The sequence below is a fragment of the Gekko japonicus genome, unplaced genomic scaffold (assembly GCF_001447785.1).
Source record: "Gekko japonicus isolate JY-2015 unplaced genomic scaffold, Gekko_japonicus_V1.1 scaffold37, whole genome shotgun sequence".
Lineage (NCBI taxonomy): Eukaryota > Metazoa > Chordata > Lepidosauria > Squamata > Gekkonidae > Gekko > Gekko japonicus.
This window is the reverse complement of record NW_015171503.1, coordinates 2,865,580-2,880,983: the sequence shown is the minus strand read 5'-3', so window position 1 is coordinate 2,880,983 and position 15,404 is coordinate 2,865,580. Positions and strand designations below refer to the sequence as shown.

The 15,404-nt window shown below is 44.7% G+C and overlaps 1 protein-coding gene across 1 annotated transcript in view; it reads right to left on the bottom strand.

Annotated features, from left to right (window-relative positions):
- Nucleotides 1–385: 385 nt before the first annotated feature.
- Nucleotides 386–15,404, bottom strand: part of PDGFB (platelet derived growth factor subunit B) — a 44,554-nt gene continuing 29,535 nt past the window's right edge. The window contains exons 4-8 of the mRNA XM_015419190.1: nucleotides 9,354–9,443; nucleotides 6,878–7,089; nucleotides 4,484–4,619; nucleotides 3,206–3,376; nucleotides 386–1,042 (exon numbers count right to left, since the gene is read on the bottom strand). Of these exons, the coding sequence (XP_015274676.1) occupies nucleotides 3,237–3,376; nucleotides 4,484–4,619; nucleotides 6,878–7,089; nucleotides 9,354–9,443 (578 nt within the window). The 3' untranslated portion in view covers nucleotides 386–1,042; nucleotides 3,206–3,236. The remainder of the gene's footprint in view (nucleotides 1,043–3,205; nucleotides 3,377–4,483; nucleotides 4,620–6,877; nucleotides 7,090–9,353; nucleotides 9,444–15,404) is intronic.

Sequence of the window (15,404 nt, the reverse complement as noted above, 5' to 3'; positions counted from 1 at the left end):
CTAGACCCTCTGATCCTGGCCTCTGAAGGTAGCCCGCTACGGTTTTCTCTGAAAGAGGAAAGAGTCTGAAGATCAGAAGAATAAGCAACTGGAACACTGTCATCCTCCATCTCCTCTCCTCATGAATCCAGAGCTCACATGGTACATCCACTGCATGTTTGCTTTTTCCGCTACCACACTCTTCAGATTATACCCAAATCCAGCAACAAGTTCCTCCTAGGGAATAGATCCATGAATGAAATCTCACAGCTGTACATACCGCCCCCCCCAAAAAAAATCTAAACTTCCAACTGATGTAGGAGACTGGAAACAGGATAAGCCAAGCCCTCCACAGTCATGTGCAAAGAAGGCCTCTGTGACCCAAGAGGGTCCATGGATGGGGGGCAGTGGTGTCCCCGACCGCAGCTCCTTTTCTGTTCGTTTTCCTGCGTGTAGTCCAGTTGACAGCAGAGTACAAAAGGTAAATGTATTTTGTTTTCTTTGTTTCTGTTCCCCGAGGCATGGCGTGGTTTAGTGGTTTTAAAAATAAAAATATACATACACACATTTTTAAAAAATCTATTCAGACATAACAACAGAAGTCCTTAGTGCATTTGCTGTCATTGCATGCCAGTCCGACTGCTCTGAATTGTGCCCAAACAGTCTAAGCCCAGCTAATGTCTGGATGGGGAGGGAAGGAATAAGAGAAAAAAAATACCCTTCTCCCTGTTTTTTCGTCCCCCTTCAAAAAGGTGATTGGGACCACAAGTGCCACATTTCCATTTGGGTTTGCTGCAACAGGAAGCACAGAGTCCATCAAAATTGCTGTGTTTCAAGTTGTTTATTCCCCGCCCACAGTTTCTTCCTTTGGGAGAATGCTGACATGTGGTTAAGGAGCACAGAGTAAGAACCTGAAGGGTAAACTTTGGTGGGAGAACGTCCAGCGAGTGAGGGATCGGAAAGCACCATTTGCCGTCCAGAATGAGCGATGAGGCAGATGGACGGAGAGAAAAATTCTGAGGACCCCATGGGGGCAATACAGCAAATATATTAAATAATAAACCTGTAAGGTAAACAAACAGGAAAAGAAGGTTTAGATTCCATCCTCTCCTACCATGTCCTTTCATTTCCATTATTCTTGCAGAAGATGGACAATATACACTCAACATAAGTTTAGGGTTGCCAACCTCCAGGTGGGACCTGGAGATCTCCCGCTTTTACAACTGATCTCCAGCTGACAAAGATCAGCTCCCCTGGAGAAAATGGCTGCTTTGGAGGGTGGACTCTGTGGCACTGGACCCTGCTGAGGCCCCTTTCCTCCTCAAACCTTGCTGTCTCCAGGCTCCACCCCCAAATTATCCAGGTATTTCCCTGCCCAGAGCTGGCAACCCTAAACATAAAGGTTAAAAAATATTCCCTTGGATGTTAAGATTTCCAAGCCGATCTTGAACTTGTCAGTGCCTGATTCAGGATGTCAAATGCTTATTTTTATTCAAGAAGAAGAAGCAGAAGAAGAAGAAGAGGAAGAGGAAGAAGAGGAGGAGGAGGAGGAGGAGGAGATTGGATTTATACCCCGCCCTTCACTCGGAGTCTCAGAGCGGCTTACAAACTCCTTTCCCTTCCCCTCCCCACAACAGACACCCTGTGAGGTGGGTGGGGTTGAGAGAACTGACACAAAGTGCTCTTTTTCAAGGACAGCTGTGCCAGAGCTTGTGACTGACCCAAGGTCACATCAGCAGGTGCAAGTGGAGGAGTGGGGAATCAAAACCGGTTCTCCAAGATTAGAGTCCGCACATTTAACCACTACACCTGCTATGCTGCCTTTCCACCCACCTGGGTCTTCAAAGAAGCTACTACTGGTGGCAATGACAACGCTCTCTGGGGCTATCAGAAGGGGCAACATGACAAGGGATTTTGAACATGTGTATGAAAGAGGCCTGGCACTAATTGTTTTTATTTATAACATTTGTACACGTTGTCTTTCTTCCACCACAATCCAGACCAAAAGGCCTGATAATGATAAAAGTACAAAAATGTCAGTATTTAAATGAATTAAAACAGATAGCTAAAACAGTTAAGCCAGAGCCTGTTTGAACTGCCCGTAAGTTCTTCAAAATAAATAACATAGTCTGTCTTCCAGATTCACAGGAAGGCCCTAAAAGTAGGCACCTGCCTCACTCCTCCTGGAAGGCTGTCCCATAAAGCAGCAGTGGGAAAAGCCTGGGCTGTCACAGACTGTGCCCTTGAGAGTGAGGGGACTATTGGGAAAAGTCAAATTATGCATCTTCCAAATGAAGGCAAAAATGATAAGAAATTATGCAAATCTACTCTTTTTTGGGGGGCGGTCCAGTTGACTAAATCCAGTATTTTATTTTCTACAGAATTTGATATATATATATATATATTTAGGGAGAGGGGGGGGAAAAGATAGTGTGGTGGCAAAAGAAAATCAAGAAGAAGAGAAGACACTGGGGTATGTAGGCAAAGGCAAGCAGAAAAAAATGGGCATATAGTTCCTTTTCTTTGTTTGGTCCTAGCAAAGCCACATTGGCTACACTTGAAGACACTGCTTTGTTCTCTGTCTCCTGTCAATCAGGAGCTAAGCTGTCAGCCCAACAGACTAGAAACTTGTTCCTTCCCTTTGATGCAGCATCTCAGTCAGCAGGTCTATGTCTTTTCTGTTCCTATTATGCCTTCCTGCCTTCCTGGACAGGTGATAGCCCATTAAGAATAATAAGAAATTGGTACAAAAATCAGCCTTCCTCCATAAGAGAAATCCCAGTGGAGGAAATATTTATTCCTTGTCTCTTCCTCTCATTCTTTGTACTCCAAATATGAAAAGCAACTTAAGTGTGATTCCCACGTGACTGTCAATGGAATCACATTTTAAACTGCTCTCAGCTACATGGGCCAGCCACAAATCGTTTCATGTGTAAAAGGCAAGGTTGGCTCTTCATTTGTCAAGAATGTTACACACTGGACAGCCATTAGCATTTGTGTCTTCCCCACTGTGTGCTGGAGTGAATGAATCCAGCATTGCACAGGAAGCCACATATAGAGCCAACACCTACCCAAAATGTCCCAATGACCCTGGTATGGTGTTGGCTTGGGTTTTTCATATACTGCAACTTCCACTTTGCTTCTAAATTCCAAGGCAGAGTTCTTGTTCCTGTGCATGGTGGTTCCTGTGCATTCCTAACACTGTCATTGAGTCTGTTGCGCTTACCTGACATTTGCACTTTCGCCTGCCAACATCTCTATGCTGGGAAGATATCTTTCAGCACCTTCTTATCATGTACATGCTTGAACTTCCGGTGCTTCCTCTTTTGCGGCATCAACCGGTGCGCTCGTGCCCTTGCTTGAAGAGGACCGACCGTGGTCAGTCGTGGCCCACCTGCTGGAGGAGGGAGCACAATATACCAGTAGCAACAGTTACTGGGCCCCTTTCACATTACCATTATAAACTGGATGTTATTTGTTGGCCCAATTCCGAGTAAAGCAATGCAGGGACAGGAGTTTCATACAGTGAAGTCCCATCTGTTAATGTGCTGTCTCTGAAGCACCATGGTCATTTTGAACAGTGCCACTTTTCCCCTCGCCCTTTTTTGCTGTGCGATCTTCCTTGCGTGTTTGAATGTCCTAAGTTGAGCTCCATAGCGCTAAACCAATATAGCACTTCAGCACTACAGCGGCACTATTGAGATGCCTTGACTCCATTGACTACAGCCGCAATCTTACTATATGTCAAAGGAGTCAATGGAATCAAGGCATCTCAATAGTGCCGCTGTAGCACTGAAGTGCACTTTTACATTTTAGAATGTAAAATGAAGTTTTAAGTTTTAGAACGTAAAAAAAGCAAGCAAGATCGTGTGCCAAAAAAGGGCGGGGGGGGAGTGGCATTGTAGGAAGTGCTATGGACATTTTAAATCGCACCACAGCGATTCAGAAGCACAACAAAGAGGTGTGCTCATTATTGGGCTTTGGCACACCAGGTAATGGACCCATCTGGGTAACCATGGGAAGAAAGCAGTTTACCTAAAAAATGACTCAGCCACATTTTGCTAACCTGATGCAAGCGGAGTTGTTTGAAAAGGGCCAGAGACAGGAAAACAAACATGTATACCCCACTGATGTAAAACAGAAGGCACAAAGACTTTCTCCACATTCCTATCTATTCCTGCATTTCCTTTCTATTCATGGGCTTGAACTACTGGGCTTGAGTGAGGAGAGGCAAGGGGATGAAATAGACCTCTTTACTCAGTGGAAGAGGAAGGAGGAGCTATTTCTTTCTCACTTCATCTGTCCATCCACTATTCCACTGCACAGATCCTGCAACTGTGGGACTGATCTTTCTGGGGGTTGGAAGAGGTGCAGGAACGAGGAATGTAGGAAAACTCTGCATTCCATGCATGGAGTGGTAACATGCCAACCCCTGTCTTTTCTTCAGACTTTTCCCTCTCCACATCCATCCAGTCCTCATAAACATCAGTTCTCTAATACTCACCTCTGTGCTCATGCGAATGTGCTCGGCTCAGTGGTCGGGGTGATACGGCCTCACATCGACACTCCAGGTGGTCCTCCAAGGCCACAATGGCTTTATTAAAGGTTGGCTTTTTTTGGACAATTCCAATTTTATTTACCTGTCAAGAGAGATTAAAAACAAACAAACTCTGATATGTAAACATGCTAAATCAAGCACAAAACTAACATCAACAGTGTTCTATATTTCTGTAGATTTCTTATAGCCTTTTCCAGTCTTTGATTGAAACTCAGATGCAGCACAGTTCAATGTAACCACCCCATTCATTAGCTTGGGCCATCAGATATCATTTCAATGAACTAACCCAGGAATTATGAAGGTACAATGGATGCATGAGCTCCTTGTTATTTTCTAGTTATTGCTCAAGATGATCCAATGATTAAGAGGTGAATTACTGGACTGGGCCAAAAGATCTGAAAAAAAGACCAGAAGGCCACCCAATCCAACCTCCTGTTGCAAAAGAGACTCTTCCTTTCACCAGCACCACCCCACAGTGTGCCACAACTAAAGAACTGAGACACTGCAGAAAGAGACCCACAGAGAAAATTGTTCTAGATTATGCCAGCTAGCAGCTGAACCAAAAGGGGGGGGGGCAACATGTGTGGTGTTTCAGACAATGGATTGAAACACAAGTATTGCTTTCTCCTGGAAGATACAGTAATCCTATTGTGAGCAATGAAAAATCTACCACTGATCAGAGCATCAGACTTATCCTGTCCAGAGACCAAACAGTAACCAAACTATCTGTTTATCTTTCTTTGAAAGTTCTGCTCTGGCACTCTTCAGACACACGCTGCCTGCTAGACAAATGTTTCCAACTAAACAATACCGGGATCTCTATTTTCAGAGGAAGTATTTCCAGGTCACATTTTTGGGCTAGCCTTTGGCCTCTGGCTTGCTATTTTCCACAAAAACAATCCCCTGTCTTTGCTGTCATCCCTCCATGTTCACTATGGTTTTCTCCGGGAAAGAATTTCCCACATACAGATGGTGTAATGAATTCTCTGCCATGTGACTTTGTACCACAAGAGGCCCATGGAATTCTCCCTCAAACACAGAGGTCAAACAAGGGGTTTGCATGATATTTTTAAACAATTTGTCTGGGAGGAAGCAGCAAGATCACATTCAGCTGGATATCCAACAGAATCAGAGTGAGAGGTCAGCTGTCAGGTATCCGCTTACAACACTTCTAGACAGGAAGAGGAGGAGGAACCGCTGGCCCGGTATAGTGTGAACTGAGAGCAAGGTGTGTTGGCATGGTGAAGAATCAGAGGGCTGTCTAGTTTGACCTATTAGATCTACCACTGAACTCCTTCTGCCTCCATACCGCTTTTGCCCTGTTTAGTTTACATACAGGACACAGACTGCATATTTTTTCCCGCCAAAGCATCCAAAGTTTTTGCTAAGTGAAATAAATAAGCTAGATTGCTGAAACAAAGAAGCTCTTCTGGCAAAACACCAGATCCTCTATAAGGGGATCAAAATGGATTTTTCAAATGCAGAATTCAAAGCATTAAAGGAGAACTTCTTGGAAGTCTTTAGCTTCTCTACAAGTTATGACAAAACACAAGAAGCCTTGTGACAGAAGTTTAAATGCAAGTCAGCCAATTCACATAGGAAATTACAGAGACAGGAGAACAACACAGACTAAAATCTATGTCACAGCTTTAAGATACGGGCTGTATAGAATGTTTAGAAGTTTTTGTTTAATTGAGGGCTATTATCAAACCACAGAATGATACACTTTCCCATCTGACTGAGCAGTGAAAAGTTACAAGGTTTAGCTTGATGGGAGAGAGCTGATGAGTCACAGTATGTTGTAAAATATGCTTTACAAATATACAAGCAGAGCATATCAGAAACAAACAGGCACTTCTTCAGCAGGCAGAGATCCCCAGAGAGCTTGTGCAGGCTTCATCCACTATTCCAGCTAACTAACTACAGCTAGAATTAATTTCTAATATATACTGTAAGGCACAGGTCTGGGACCTCCAGGTGACTCTCCCATTCAGAAAACATCCTCAGCCATTAAAGGCATATTGAAGTCCTTTCCCCAAATTCCTAACAACCATCACACAAGAATTTAAGTGAAAGAGTTGTGACAGAAGCATTCACAGCTTTCAGGTGCCAAATTCACACTATCCTTTTTATAGGCTTAGTTTTCAGCAGGGATTCACAGGTAAGTGGGGCGTGCATGCATGTGTAGTGTCTTGCTCTGCATGGTTTAGTCTTCCGAAACTGACAAGTCTGCTGCTCTGCCCTCTTTTGACTGCATACCCTATTATTCCTATTGGTTACTACTTTTGCTCAAATGGAAAAACTGGAGATGGGTGAAGAGGAATGCAGGACTTTGCCTACCTGGATGTGACGCACACGGACCCGCGTAGGAAGACAGTGCATGTTTCGGGTGTTGCAGCAGCCTGTGCACCGCTGCACCTCCACACATGGTGGCCACACTATGAAATTGGCATTCGTGGGATCCACCATGCTCCTGGAGATTTCAAAGACTTCTGTCCGTGTCTTGCACTCAGCAATTACTGCTGCCTCAATTGGTTCCTCACCACCTGAAACTGTTTCAAAAGGAAAACCATGAGAAATCAATTCTGATGGACCAGACCCTATTCCTTTCTAATTTTACTGTTCCCTTTAAAATCACACTACTGTAGAACCTAAGCATCATCCAATGCACTGCCTTGTTTCTCCTGTGAAGCCAGTTTGGTGTAGTGGTTAAGTGTGCAGACTCTAATCTGGAAGAAGCGGGTTTGATTCCCCACTCCTCCATTTGCAGCTGCTGGATGACCTTGGGCAAGCCATAGTTCTGACAAGAGCTGTCCTTGAAAGAGCAGTTATTGAAAGAGCTCTCTCAGCCCCGCCTACCTCACAGGATGTCTGTTGTGGGGAGGGGAAGGGAAAGGAGTTTGTAAGCCACTCTGAGACTCCGAGTGAAGGGCGGGGTATAAATCCAGTCTCTTCTTCTCTTCTTATTATTAGACAATTGTTTAAAAGATTTGGTTTCTAGTCTTCATGTTTATGAAGAAAAATGGGGCGTGGAGGCCTTGGGAAATTTCTCCTGCATATTCAGAAACTACCAGGGGCCTTAATTAAGACTTCTGATAGATACAGGGTACAAGGTTTCTATACACAGTTCTGAGTCATTCCCTAGGTACTTGTGTCTATACACTACTACCTCCCAATTTCATTTTGAAACACCAGCTATTTTGTATGATGGCACTGGAAGCCATCAGAGATCACAAGTACAAGCCTTTTATCCAACACCACCATGACCACAAGGGTTTTCGATGGAGCCCATTGACACATTTAAGTACTAGTTATGAAAAGAAATTTTCAAGTGACCTATACAAAGCATGTAAATCACCTCTCAGTTCCCAGTAAAATGTTTAGCTCTAAGACTGGCCCAAGGAATTTTGGTGTCTGAGCCGGAAAACAATTGAGCTGCAGGGTTGGATTCAGACTGATGTTTCTGCAGAAAAAGAAATACTTGTGCTTGTGGAGTGTGATTGTCCCACATCCTCCCCTCTCACAGCAGCCCTGAATACCCCTTGAAATTCTGTTCCTAGGAAAGAAAGGGCCCCTGGCAATGGAATTTCAGGGGACATTTTAGACTGCTGCAAAAGGCCATAAAAACAAAAACCAACCTCAGCCAAACCCTGCACTCCACCGATAGAAGTCCTTGTGCCCGCAAATACAATTAGGCTTGCCAATTCTGGGTTGGGAAATTGTCTGTTTCCCATCCTGCACCCATAATAGCACTAAAATCTGCTACGCCTTTGCTCATGCACACCTTCTCATTGCTCTGACAGTTCACCTAGATTATGGCGGCTCACATAAATCAGGTTGATCAAATGGACTGCAGAAAATGTGGCCGACTTCTGCAAACCCTTTTTCAAAAGTGCTGCAAGCAGCACAGAGAACGATGGAGCATTCTCCGCATCCACTGACCTACCCCACAGCACATTCCATCCTGAGCCAGGTCAAAGACAGTCAAGACATATTGCTGGAAACAAACTGTTTTCTAACAGGTAAAAATAAAATGGGCCCTATCCATGGTTGACAAAGGGAAGATTCAACAGCTGTGGTCCCCCCCCCCCCCCAATCACTGTCTGCAGCACAGAAGAAGTTGCCCCTGTTTATTTCACAAGACCCTCTGGGACATCAAGAGGCCCATCTAGTAACTTGTTATTATAGACATAGCTATACATACTGTCATGTATAGATGCTTAATTTCCTAAGCATGTGAGTGTGTGTGAGAGAGATGAGAGGCATGGGTTTGGGTCCATATCCATTAGCAGAAGGCACTGATGGCCATGGATATTCCCCACTTTTCCCTCTCCCAAGCAGTTTGTTCTGACCCCAGGAAAGTTGATTCTTGCAGTTGTGGTACTTGCATGGAGTAACAGCCAGGCAGGTCAATGGGTTGCAGTGAGGAGAAGAGGCAAAATCACAAGTAGGTAGGCTGCAGTGAGGGGAAAGAAGGAGCTTTGCTACTGGAAAAGGCAGAAAGGGAAATTTCACCATCTTCTCCTTCTTCACTGCAGCCCACTGACCTCCATACAGGTCCTGTGATTTCAGGGATGAACTTTCACAGAGTCAGAAGGGATTGCTGAGAAAGGGGAAAGTGTGAAAGATACACAGTCAATTGGCTCCAACCCCTGCTTTCCAGATGCACCTTTTCCATGGGTTTGCATGCAATAAAAGAAAAGCAGAAAAGGAGAAAACACACTATAATACTCCTACCATCTATTTGGGTCTACAGTGCCAATCTTATGCCTGCATTTCCTCACGTGAGTTTAGGTTAGCTATGTCTGACACTCACCTATACTTCGTCTTCCTCGGAAAAAAGGAACATGATTTCGACCTGGATGTATTCTGGTAGAGTTCAGATAGAAATTGGAGCCATCTTCTTCTGCAAAAGGGGGAAAGACATAAATGAGGCAATGCAAAAGATATCGCATCAAGGCACACATGCAGAGATTGACAGGTTCAGGAAGAAAGGGATAAAATCAAGGAAAGCTATTTCTCCATAAGTATCTGATGAAGGAAGCTTTGATACTTGAAAGCTTATGTCCTGGAAATCTATTTGGTCTCTAAGGTGCTACTGGACTAGTTCTTCCACTGCAGACCAACATGACTACCCTCTGAAACACATTTCTTCACAGGACAGTTACCAGGATGATAAATCTGGGCAAACATGTGTGGTGCAGAGAGCATGTTCTTTTGGGGGAAGCTCCATATTCTGCACCAAAGAAAAGATGTATTTCTGCACACCAAATAAAATACGTGAATCAACCCCACATTTGCCAACTGGTTGATTTTGCATAAGAAGAAAAAAAGCACATATAAGGCTAAGGGGCAATAAAGTTGATTGGATAAGGAAATGTGAACACAGACCACAAGCAAAAGACAGATAGCCGTACTGGCTGGCATGGAAGTGCTGCCCTTAGATTAACGGACTCCTTTCGTTGTATGATGTGCCACACAAATGCATAGCCAAGAAGCCAGAAATTGTGTGTGTGTATTTAAGTGAAAGATGAGATTGTGAAGAAAAGATTAAAAAACGAGAGATGGGGCCAACCTACAAGTTTAGGTTTTTAACTGGATAACAGTCTTTGGGGGGAGGCAGGGGCCCTGCCTCCCCCAGTGGTGGCATTCCAAGTCTGTTTGGGAACTCCTTTATACCTTAAAAGCCATTCCCCACATCAGCAGTGGACCCGAGCTGGATCCAGGAAACCTGAACCCAACTTGTTAAAAACCTGTACGTGTAGTTTCACCCTAAGGAATCTACATTCTGAACAGGACACCAAATGCTACGTATGTAGAACTGTGGTAAACAGCCTGAAGAGCATGTGTACCTCAACAACATACCCGCCATCATTTGAAATGAAAAATTGTGCACAATCAAAGCTAACATGGGGCTGACTCATAGAGAGGCAACAACTAATGCCACTTCCAAGTAGGCTCATACCAGAATGCCATGCCAAAAGTATTTGGAGTTATTTTTCTACATTCTGCCTTTTTACAGTTTGTTCTTTTCCAGTTCCCCATTCTTTTCTGTCTGACCTAAAAAGGCTTGCACAAGATTGAAAAGAGTGAAGAATTCTTGGGAATAAGCTTCCAACAACCTGTACATATAGTAAAAAGTAAATCCTACCCCTTTTAAATAGGCACAGCTGGACAGTATTCATAAATCAGAGCATATGGCCTTTGACCATTCTAGCAGACAATAAAGCTCAGGCTAAGGGGAAAGCACATTAAAAGTAGACGCATGCTATGGCAAGATAAAATAAACGAAGCACTGAGCTGAAAAAGAGGACTGCCATGGAGGACCACAAGCAGTGTTCCTGCTAAGCTGAATTAGTGTGAGCTAGCTCACAGTTTTCTAGCCTCCAGCTCACACATTTTTGCTTTAGCTCAGGAAGGATGGCTCCAGAGCAAACTAATTTATGCAGTAGTCAAATTGCTCACTCACAGCTTTAATGCCAGTGGCTCACAAAGTAGAATTTTTGCTCACAAGACTTCATAGCTTAGAGGGAGCGTTGAAAGGATGATGCCCTATGAATACACCTTGTTGAATGATCACTTGCTTTTTAATAATCCTTGCTTCTACGAGACCTATTTGTTCAAGAAGTGAAGTCCAGGAGGGTTAGGAGCAAGGTTGCGGTCTGACAGCTCTGAATTTCCCTTCAAAAGCAGGACCTTGACTCTGCAGGCTTGTTAGGTGAAACATTTGACTACAGTTCTCACTATACTGGATTTTTGTTCTGTGGTTGTGTGGTGTTTTTATGCCTACATTGTATAAGCTTGGCTGTCTTGTTATTTGCCTTGGGCTTGCTTCTGGAACAAAGAGACAGACAAATGGACATGAATAGCTCAGGGGTCTCAAAGCAAAAGGTTCAGGTGCACAGGGTAACAGAATGAGGACAGCTTGTAAGAGAAGGAAAGGCCTGCCACAGCATTCAGTTGAGTTCCCAAAACACACACCCCTCTGTTTTCCCATAGGAAATGCTGAATAAAGCAGTTTCCGTCAAACCCTCCTGGCCCACCCCAGGAGCTCCTGCGAACAGTCCTTCTAAAGCCTAGGACAATGGCAACATTCGAAGACAGGTCCCGCTCAGCTGCAGGTCTTTCCTTCTGTTAGCTAGCTGACTTGCCGTGGGAAATGGGACAGACGTCAATGCTGAGGGTTTGATTTGGATTGGCAGGCAAAGGGAACTGAAGGCTTGTGTTTATCTGCACAGCAGGCCAGGAACGAAGGCCAGCTTCTCACAGTGGACCACTGAGGCTGTGTCTTCAAGCCAGGTTTCCACCAATGCTCCAAAATAAAGGATGCATTGGGAGATGGTAAGGAAACAATGTATTATGTGCATCAGAACAATACTTTATTAGAATACACCTTCCTTGTAATGTATTCAGTTAAAATGCTTTTCCCAGTTAGGGGGTGCATTGCATAAAAGGAACACAGCAGTGTAATACAAAACAAACAGTGGTTCTTTGAAATAAAAAAAACAGGTGAGAAGCCTACTCATGCTCCACTCACAGAGGCACAGCTTTTCTATATCTGACCGATACTCTTTATGTTGACTGAGATGTGGTAGGCACCACATAACTGACAGTACATAGCATGAAGTCTGAGTCCAACGGCACCTTAAGACCAACTAAGTTTTATGTGTTGCCACTTTGTTCTGCTGCTTCAGACCAACATAGCTACACCCCTGAATCTAAGCACAAGGGATGGTCAGCAGCAGGCCTATGAGGCCACGTTGGCTACTCCAGTGTCAATCTCAAACATTTCACACAGTGCCCGCACAATCCCAAACGTAGGAGTCGAAACTACTTTGCAAAGTTCCCAGATTCAGTGCCCTTAAATACCCCAGCTCCTGGGGAAATTAGTGCGATTAGTCAGTGGAAAAAATTTATATTTATTATTCCTGTGCCAAAGGGCCTGGCGGGCTGCATGCACTTCTTCTCCACCATCATTCCATTCTCCATTCGTTGGAATTTTATCAGGCTAGGGTGGGGGCTGCCTTTTGCCCAAAGGTTAAATTGACAAGGGGGAAAAAATAGCAGCACTGTTGACTTGAAGCAAATCTTCTGTTGGAAAACAGAGTTCACCACTCAACCCCACCTTCGTTTCCCTCCAGGGCTACCCTCCTTGATAGGGCAAAACAGCTACTGCTGGCAGGGGCGGCGGGCCCAGCCTTGGAAAAGCCAGTGCTGCTAATTTTGGAAGCCACACCATTGTGTTGCATGCAGAGTCCAAGTGAAGGTGGTGGTGGTGGGGGAGCCCTAGTCGCCTTTCTTTAAGGGAAACAATAGCAGAAGGCAGCTGGTGCCCTCCCTTCTCTCATTCCCTCCTCCCCTCACAGGCATTTTGAAAGGGAGCGGGAATGCTTTTGAGAGCACGCCAGTGGTCCAACTGGCATAGGAAACAAAAGCAGGAAATTCTGTTCTCCCGTAGATAGTGTCTCAGCAAGGATTACAAAGCTACAAACAGACAAAACACCAGAGAGAAGGCAAGGGGTGTGTGGGGGGGGGGGGAGGCAAGAGGAGGACAGACAACAGCAAAAGTTGGAGCAGAATGGAATTTGCTCCAAAGAAAGTGTTTATAAATACATTCCAGGGCCAACCCGGTGGCTGTGGCGCGTGCTCACATCCCTACGCGAGCCAGACCCTCCACAATCTTAGTGCTGCCGAGTGACCGCAGTGCCCAGAGCGCCACCACACAGCCAAAATAAGACCCATAATCCAGAGGCAGTGGCCAGGCAGTCTGCTTTCCTCAGCCCCCTTCACCACCCTCGTGTCATTCATTTCTTCCTGTACCACCGGGGAAGAGGGAGCAAGGCTGCAAAGGCTGTGCCACAGATCAGAAAAGCCTTCCTTCTAGGGCAAATCTGATGAAATGGCCAGACTCCTTGAGATCACTGCCCTGATCTAAAAACAAGAGATGATTAGTCATGACTATGGAAGGGAAAATCTTTACAAATATGCTAAAACCATTAGCTGAGAGAAACAGATAGCTCTTGAGGGCATTTCTCACTTCCTTTCACTCCTATATAGGGTTGCTAACCTCCAGGTGGCACCAGGAGATCTCCCGCTATTACAGTTGCTCCCTAGGCAGCCAAGATCAGTTCCCCTGGAGAAAACGGCTGTTTTGGAGGGTGGACTTGATGGAATCGTGCCCTGCTGAGATCCCACCCCTCCTCTCCCCAAACACCACCCCTCAGCTCTGCCTCCCAAATCTCCAGGCATTTCCCAACCCAGAGCGGGCAAAGCAGCCCTACTCCTATATCCTTCCCTCTACAACTACTTCCCAACAAACTGTTGGTTGGGAGCACCTGTTGCTACGCTAGGCCTGGTTCAAGTTTGCATGACACCCTGAACTGTTCTTGCCTAAAAGTACTGTCTACTGTAACAAGTACTGTCTACTGTAACAAGTACTGTAACAAGGCTGCATTCAGACGTCACAATAAACTCTGGTCTGTTGTGTTCTCTGAATACAACAAGATGAGGTTTGTTTACTGGGACTGCAAAGTAGGATATGTGGCTGGTTTGTTCACAGATTGTACTAACTGTTATTTATATTTCTGTTTCATTGTATCTGAAGAAGTGTGTGTGGACACGAAAGTTCATACCTTGAATAAAACTTTGTTGGTCTTAAAGGTGCCACTGGACTAAAACTTTGTTGTACTAATTGGGGCTTGTTGTTACGTCAGAATTCACAAATCACAGTTTATTATGTAATGTCAACCCTCACAGGCACCCCACCTGGCCAGAGACAACTCCATAAGAAGGTTGTCTTCCCTGGGACTATGGCTCAGTGGCAGAGCACCTGCTTCACATGGAAAAGGTCCCAGGTTCAATCCCTAGCATTTCCAATAAAGAGATCCTGGTGTAGGTGAAGAGCTTCAGCCTAAGTTGGATAGCCTCTGCCAGTAGGGCTGGCAACCTCCAGGTGGTGGCTGGAGGTTTCCTGGGTTTACAACCAATCTCCAGGTGACAGAGATCAGTTCACCTAGAAAAAACGGCCACTTCAGAAGCTGAACTCTACGACATTATACCCCACTGAAGTCCCTTCTTTACTCAAACCCTGCCCTCCTCAGGCTCCACACCCCCCCTTAAAATGTCCAGGTATTTCCCAATATGGAGCTGGCAACCCTATCTGCCAGTCAGAGTAGGCAATATTGACCCTGACAGACCAGCAGCCTGACTCAGCAGAAGGCAGCTTTGTAACCTTCAAGAAGCATGCAAACCAGAGTTTAATGTGCAATCTGGGAGTTTGTAGCATGAACCACAGTTTAAACCAAACCATGGTTTAACATGATATTTGAATGCAGCCTTATTTATATAAAACTTTTCTGAGCGTTCAAAGCACTTCTCATAACTAAGTCATACAATAACTTTGTAATGTAAACCAGTATTATTATTTGCAGGTACAGGTTGGGGAATATCCTGAAAAAATAGTTGATTGTTTAAGGCCCTTTAAGGCAGGGTCGTGGTAGAGAGGAATTTTAAAATTGGGGAATTCCTGGCTCAGAGCTCTTATTGACTATGGTTCAAGTGCTCTGAAAGTCTAGGGGAGAACAGACGTGATGAAAAGATAATCAGGAGAAAGATGTAGTGGCTCTGTGTTGGTGTGTATGTGTGCTGACAGTGTGAAGACAGCCAGAGTATCTGTGTGCGAGAGAGAGCCAGCAACAGCACACCAGCAGGTGTGCATGAAATACACCTCCATTCAATAGGTTACCTGTTAAATTGTATCTCAAAATATTTATCTCTAACAGCAGTACATTTTATTACACTGGCAGCCCTATTAAAAGTTTCCTTCATCTAGATTTGCCCTTGGCAATTTCCTACTTTATACTGTCAG